This window comes from Wolffia australiana, chromosome 4, assembly GCF_029677425.1.
Source record: "Wolffia australiana isolate 7733 chromosome 4, ASM2967742v1".
Taxonomy (NCBI): domain Eukaryota; kingdom Viridiplantae; phylum Streptophyta; class Magnoliopsida; order Alismatales; family Araceae; genus Wolffia; species Wolffia australiana.
This window is the reverse complement of record NC_135838.1, coordinates 5,507,215-5,514,788: the sequence shown is the minus strand read 5'-3', so window position 1 is coordinate 5,514,788 and position 7,574 is coordinate 5,507,215. Positions and strand designations below refer to the sequence as shown.

Sequence of the window (7,574 nt, the reverse complement as noted above, 5' to 3'; positions counted from 1 at the left end):
AAAATGTGAATGGCTTGCTAGCCACATATTTCCATCAATTAGATAGTACAATACTGCCATATTAAAGTTCAAAATAGAAGGAACCATGATATCACACTACCACCAAAAGGAAATTACTTATAATCATTAACCAATTATAATAGCAGCATTAAGTTGATATAAGGCACCTCATAGGAGGGAGCCAATAGATTGGTTGTTCTAATGTTGAATGACCTAGATTAATGTTGATATGAAGTTCCACGGAAGACTAAGGTAAGAAAAGAGACGGCGTGGGAGGTGGATGTGGAGAGACATGAATGGGCTGGTGATTGTGAAGTCTAGAAGAAATTGAGGCTGCAAGAGTAAAAAAATGATAAGTATTGTCAATGTTTGTTTGCGGGTTGATGGTGGTGAAAGAAAAAGAAGAAAGAAGAGAGAGAGGGAGAGAGAGAGAGAGAGAGAGAGAGAGAGTCGGGTGCAATGGAATGAAGGGTGAAGAATATGAGAGAACATGAGTTTACAAGGATGAAGGGGGGATGTGTAGGAGAGAAAGAGAGAACGAAAGGAGGTGTTAAAGTTGGAGAAAAAAGAAAAATGTCTTGAAGAAGGAAGAGGGATGAGGAAAGCACAAGCAAAGAGAGTGGACTATGGCAGTAACTCTGGATCATTACCTATGAAACAAGTCAAAAATTTGAAGCTGCGTCATTTGTCGAGCCAGCTATAAGGAGCATTACTTGGACCAGTATGATTTAACTTTAAATTAAGCTAGTGCAAAGTGAACATGTAGTCGTAATACTCATGAGATCAGAGGCTAGCATCAAATATTGGATTATACATAGATATGATCAAAGATAGAGAGTCAGCATTAAACCTAGATAGGAGATAAATTAATGGTAGGATTTTTTCTTACTATATCCGTCACAGATTGTTATAACTGCTTTGGTTAAGACATACACAACTTACCACTATATGGTAATTTACGTACAAAACTCTGTCTCTCTCTCTCTCTATTCGCCTTTATTACTCTTATTGTTTTCCTTGCTCTTCTTGAGCTACCCATTTCTTCACAGCCTCATTGTCTATCAGCACCGTAACAGATGGTCAAAGAATTCATCTTCAACACAAGTTCACCTTAAACTTCAAGTTCAACTTTTATGGACAGGCTTGTGGCATTTTTTAATGAAAGAAACAAACAGTTACGAGAAAAAAATGAAGCATGGAAAATAAATAATGGTGAGAAATGGGAGTTATAAGGTTTATGAAAGAAGAGGATTATTTCCAGAGATCATAGAGAGAGAAGAAGAAGAAATGGTCAAAGATTAAGTGAGTATAAAAATAAGTGGACGAGAATAGTCAATCATTGGAGGGAGAAATGTAAGAATGATGAGAGGTGAGATTGGAGCGAAAAAAGTTAGAGAAAATGATTGATGTTGGAGAGAGAAACAGAGCTACCAGAGAGAGAAAAACAAGGGGACAGAGATTAAGAAGGGAAATAAAGAAAATAAAATAGGGTGTGAGGAGGGGGGGAGAGAAGGAAATGGGCCTCATCATCAGCCCTCTTTCTAGTTTTCAAACATTTATTGGGTTAATGCAAATTTTAGGAATGTGATGAATACGAAAGTTATAGTTTGACTATTATACAAGTGTTAATATTAATCGGCTTCCACAAATAGTTTGAACTTTGGGGATATGGTTGATATGAGCTAAATAAGGTTAATAAAGAGGAAGTGTCCACTTCCCTGTAACAATAGCTCAAAAAAGCTGGAAGAAAATAACCCACGGGAGCAAGTTAGCTAAAAAAATAACTTATAATCTATGTTATCATTAGAATGGAGTGGTCAGATCCATTTAATGGAAATTAAATATATAAGACAAGTGTATTGAACATATAATAATTATAAAATGAGGGAAGACTACTTTAGACCCCACGTGACATCCCATTTACGTTCAGTTAACCTCCCAGCAACTATATGAGAAGTGAAAACAAAACAAAGGTTTCAAGTTTTCATGTTTTATGTTACATATAAAAACATTATTTATACGTTTCAGGAGAAAATTATTCAACCATTTTGATTAAGATGCGGAAGCCTCGCTTAATTGAGAAGATTTAATGAATTTTTTGTGGAAAAATTATCAACCAACTGATCTCTATAAGGATTGATCAGCAAAAAAAGCGATTCGGTATTCAAAAAATCAGGGACTTTTGGCCAATAGAACAATAGCTTGATTTTGCGTAATTTGCATGGTATTTTTTTCCAGACCTCTTATTTCTTCCGAGATCTTTTGGAGCACGCGTATGAATCTCATTATTTAGAAAGGAGGGATGTGATTTGTGAGGAGTTGATGAAAGAATAGAGCACACTATTGAGCAAATTTGCACGATTACTCATCGAAGAACGTGCTAGGAAACTAAAACATACGTGCAAATGACTCCGTTCTGGGCTCGACAAAACACTTCGCTATTTAATTTGTCATAAAAGACATTCCGCAGAGGCCGAACAGTACTCTGCAACAACTGTCCGCGTTATCAAGTATTATTTCACATCCAGCTCTCTCTCTCTCTCTCTCTCTCTCTCTAGGAGTCTCTTTATTTCGGTCTTTATCCCTCTCTCTTTCTCTCTCTCTCTATCTCTTTCTTTCTCCATATTAATCTCTCTCTCTTTCTCTTTCTCCCCTCTCTTTATCTCTCTCTATCTCTTTCTTTCTCCATATTAATCTCTCTCTCTTTCTCTTTCTCCCCTCTCTTTATCTCTCTCTATCTCTTTCTTTCTCCTTATTAATCTCTCTATCTCTCTCTTTCTCTTTCTCTTTCTCCCTCTCTCTTCTTTCTCTTCCTCTATATTAATCTCTCTATCTCTCTCCTTCTCTTTCTCCATATTAATCTCTCTATCTCTCTCCTTCTCTTTCTCCATATTAATCTCTCTATCTCTCTCCTTCTCTTTCTCCATATTAATCTCTCTATCTCTCTCCTTCTCTTTCTCCATATTAATCTCTCTATCTCTCTCTTCCTCTTTCCCTCTATTTCTCTCTTTCTTTTTCTCTCCATCTCTTTCTTTCTCCATGTTAATCTCTCTATCCCTCTCTTTCTCTTTCTCTCCATCCCTTTCTTTCTCCATGTTAATCTCTCTATCCCTCTCTTTCTCTTTCTCTCCATCTCTTTCTTTCTCCATGTTAATCTCTCTATCCCTCTCTTTCTCTTTCTCTCCATCTCTTTCTTTCTCCATGTTAATCTCTCTATCCCTCTCTCTCTTTCTCTTTCTCTCCATCTCTTTCCTTCTCCATGTTAATCTCTCTATCCCTTTCTTTCTCTTTCTCTCCATCTCTTTCTTTCTCCATGTTAATCTCTCTATCCCTCTCTTTCTCTTTCTCTCCATCTCTTTCTTTCTCCATGTTAATCTCTCTCTTTCTCTGTCTCTCCATCTCTTTCCTTCTCCATATTAATCTCTCTATCTCTCTCTCTCTCTTTCTCTTTTTCTCCATCTCTTTCCTTCTCCATATTAATCTCTCTATCTCTATCTCTTTTTCTTTCTCTCTATCTCTTTCTTTCTCCATATTAATCTCTCTATCTCTCTCTCTGTTTCCCTTTCTCTCTATCTCTTTCTTTCTCCATATTAATCTCGCTATCTCTCTCTTTCTGTTTCTCTTTCTCTCCATCTCTTTCTTTCTCCATATTAATTTCTCTATCTCTCTCTTTCTCCATCCCTCAATATCTGCCTCTTTCTCTCTCTCTCTCTCTATCTCTTAATCTCTCACCTTCTCCCTCTCTCGATCTCTCTCTCAATCTCTCTTTCGGTATCTCTCGAAATCTCTTAATCTCCCTCTTTCTCTCTCTTTCCCCATCTCAACATCGCTCTCTTGCACCTTCTCTCTCTTAATCTCTCTCTCAAAATCTACATATTTCTCTCTCAACATCTATCTCTTACTCTATGTCAAAAATATCTGATTCTTCCCTCTCAATCTCTCTCTCCGGCAGTCTCTCTCAGAGAAAAGCGAACATTTCGAAGGACCCATGAACAGGAGTTTCCCCGGCTGCTCCGTTAAAAACCCGGAAAAAAATAAAAAAAAATTAAAAAGTATTTAATTAAGGGGCCCCACCTCTACGGCAGCCACAATTTCAACGTGTCCCGCTTACCCTCTCCCCCCGCGCTCGCATTTACTGGCCTACTCATCGGAATCCGACGTGGACCAATCAGCGCGGACGACGTTCCCTCAACTTGTCAACTGCCGAGTGGACCAATTGCCACGTGCTCAATATTCAAATCTTTTTGCTATCCACTACATTCAATTTCCGGCCCAACCTTTGTTTAAATGCCATTTTGGACCGTCCATCGGCCGGTCGAATCGTCCGCGTCCTTAACGCGTCACGGACCGGTCGCAGGCATTTCTCACGTGCTTTTTAGGGCCCACCAACCGCGTGACCCGCGGGCCCCGCCTCTATCTTCTCCCAATTTTGCAGATAACCCCCTGCTTCTTCCGTCTCTTCCCCAAATCCTTCTCCGTCCGGCCCCGTCCTCGGACGACGAAGCAACTAAAGTGCACGGATGCGTACGGGACGGTAAGTTCGTCTATGGACGGAAAAATCCCCCTCCGTCCGGTCCCGTGGGTATAGTGCACGGACGGATGACGCAATTATAGTACACTGACGTGGACGAGACGGTAATTTCGTCCACGGACAGAAAAATTCCCGCTTCTGATTCTTCCATAAATCCTCCTCCGTCCGACCCTGTGGGTATAGTGCACTGACGGATGACACAATTATAGTGCACGGACACGGACGGGATGGTAATTTCGTCCATGGACGAAAAAATAGTCCTGTCCAGGAGTTCGGACCATTGAGGGGACAATTGTTTTATCCATGGACGAAATTACGGTCCCGTTTGGGGCCGTGATGGCGGATGATGGCAGACGGGACGGTTTCTTCGTCCTGCGTGAATCATGCATCTGCCTGAGAGCTCCAGCTGGAATTTGACGTGTGCTGCGCCACATGTACTGCCTCGTCCCAGACTTGGGACGGGAATGTCTCGGACGGGGCGGTTTTCAGATGGGACCAGACGTGGAAGAAAATATAATTGGGAAGGGACGAATTCTGAACTCTGGACGGGACGATTCAGACGAACTTCTAAAGATTGGGACGATCTTGGACCGTCCCGTCCTTCGTCCGCATCATGGACGACTTAGTATATCCGTGGGGGCGGCGGGAGGGGTTTTGTGAGAAATGCCGGAACAGCGGGGGGGTAATTAAAAAAAACTGGGGGGTTTTCTTTGGGCGTCGGCACGTGTCGAAATGACTGTCAAAAAGGAGAGGCAGAGAAGCGAGGGAAGAGAAGGGGGGGGAGCTCTGCGGAAGGGATTGGTCGCGAGGAGGAGGTCGGTGGCGATGGAGAACGCGGCGGAGATGGCGGAGAGAAGGGGAGGAGAGAGAGTTTCGAGCTTCTCGGTCACCTGTAATCGCCTCAGCAGGTACCTGAGAGAGAGAGGAGCGATCGGCGATCTCAAGCTTAGCCTCTCGGCCATGGCGGCGGACCGACCGGCGGCGCCGCAGCTCTTCGCCGGTAAGCTTCTGTTATTCTTTTGATTCCCTCCTGTTCTTCGATTCTCGATCGGATTGCCCGTCCCGTGCTCTTTCTTTCCTCGTTGTTTTTCTCCCGGTTTGGAAATTTTTGTTTTGAGTATTGATCTGTTCCGGCGGACGATCTGACGAACTGTGGCTGGCTAGAGGAGTGATTCTGGATCCGGAAGGGTTCTATCGGATTCTCCGCTGTTTAATTTCGCTTCTGATCGGTTTTTTTCTGACGCCGAGATTCGATCTGGGAGATGGAACTGCGATTCTCCTCCGAAAAGAAGCCCTAATTTCTCCTCCTTCCTTTTCAAACTTTGTAACGGAATCCTCCTCCGTATTCCGGGAGAAATTTTCGTATTCATGGAGAATTTCTTGTTGCTGGCTGAATCTTAGAGCTCGATTTTCTTATGATTTCTCCTTTTAACGCCGATCCAAATCTCAATCTCTAACAACTTTCTAGAAGCTGTCGTCGAGGATAAATATCTTCCTACCTTGACTTCTTCGACGCGCTCTCGAGTTTTTTTTGAAATTCCCTTGTCTGCTTCTGAATCAGTACCGGCGGCAGGCAAGGCGGAGACACCTCGGACAATGAATCTTCTGCCGGGAGTGGAGATCGCGGAGGAAGACGACGAACGCGAGATTCGCGCGCCGATCGTGCATCTATCCTCCAGATCCGACCTCAAAAGGTTCAGAAAAAATCAACCTGAAAATTTCATTCAAAGTTCGCGGAAATTACTCTTTCGATCATCAGTTTTGAGATCTGAAAAAGGAAAAAATTCTTGATGCGTAGTCGGGAGGAGAAGAAGGCGCAGATGACGATCTTCTACGGCGGCAAGGTGGTGGTGATCGACGAGGTTCCAGCGGAGAAGGCGGAGGAGCTAATGATCATGGCGAAACGCAGCGCTCAAACGGAAGCTCCGTCTCCCTCGACCTCTCAACCGGCGACGCCCTCTCCCGCGCAGCAGAAACCGTCGCCAGCCGCGGGCTCGGGTATTTATAGGCACTCGGGCGACCCCGTCGATCGCGGTCCGATCCGGTCGAATGACCAGCCGCTTCGTTGCGCAGATCTGCCGATCGCGAGGCGGGTGTCGCTGAACCGGTTCCTAGAGAAGAGGAAGGACAGGTCGGTGACCGCACCGCATTCTAGAAGGTTCGTTTTCGAAGGCGCGGGGCTTATGGGTGTTGAATTGTGATGGTTAGGATCACCGCCAAGGGGCCGTACCCGGTGAGCGGTAAGCGAGAGGAGGTGGAGAAGTGGCTGGGGCTGGCGGCGCCGCCGGGGGAGCTGCGGCTGGACGGGTAGCGTGGAGCGGCCGGGGCCGTCCGATCGGCGATTGTGGGGGGGACATGATGGAGCGATCGCTAATCGTGGGCCGTCCGATCGTGCGGGCCTCGTTGACTGATGGACGCCTTTGGAAACCCCCCCCCCCCCCACACTCGCCATTGAGTTCAATGCCATTTTCTCTCCCGTTTGCTCAAGCCTGTACCTGGCGAGGAGAGAGAGAGAGAGAGTGAGTACAGAGAGAGAAGAAGAGATGGAGGAGAGAGAGAGAGAGAGAGAAAGGAGAGAGTACAGAGAGAGAAGATGGGGGGAAGAGAGAGAAGAGATATGGAGGAGAGAGAAAGGATAGTGTACAGAAAGAGAAGATGGGGGAAGAGAGAGAAGAGATATGGAGGATAGATAGAGAGAGAGGACAGCGAACAGAGAGAAGATGGAAAGAGAGAGAGGAAGAGATATGGAGGAGGGAGAGAGAGAGAGAGAGAGAGATAGGGCAGAGTACAGAAAGAAAAGATGGGGGAAGAGAGAGAAGAAGAGATAGGGCAGAGTACAGAAAGAGAAGATGGGGGAAGAGAGAGAAGAAAAGATACGGGGAGAGAAAAAAAAGGTGTGCAAGCGGAGAGAGGAGAATTGAGGAGAGAAAAGATAAGGGATAGAGAGAGAAAGAGAAGTGAGGGGGGAGAGAGAGAATGGAGACTGTGGACAGCCCTCGACCTTAGCCTCTTCTGCTCATTAATGGACATTTTCTGGTATCTA

General features: G+C 44.7%; 1 protein-coding gene across 3 annotated transcripts; it reads left to right on the top strand.

Moving 5' to 3' along the window:
• The first annotated feature begins 5,284 nt into the window (after positions 1-5,284).
• On the top strand, positions 5,285-7,574 carry LOC144701701 (protein TIFY 10b-like). Of its 3 annotated transcripts, XM_078573446.1 has the most exons (5): positions 5,287-5,531; positions 6,093-6,225; positions 6,330-6,529; positions 6,605-6,662; positions 6,740-7,574. In XM_078573446.1, the coding sequence occupies exons 1-5, from the start codon at positions 5,357-5,359 to the stop codon at positions 6,840-6,842; spliced, it is 669 nt and encodes a 222-aa protein (XP_078429572.1). In that variant the 5' UTR covers positions 5,287-5,356; the 3' UTR covers positions 6,843-7,574. The 3 variants fall into 3 exon arrangements, with proteins under 3 accessions (XP_078429571.1, XP_078429572.1, XP_078429570.1); XM_078573445.1 differs by having other exon boundaries at positions 5,285-5,531; positions 6,105-6,225; positions 6,330-6,662; XM_078573444.1 differs by having other exon boundaries at positions 6,330-6,662.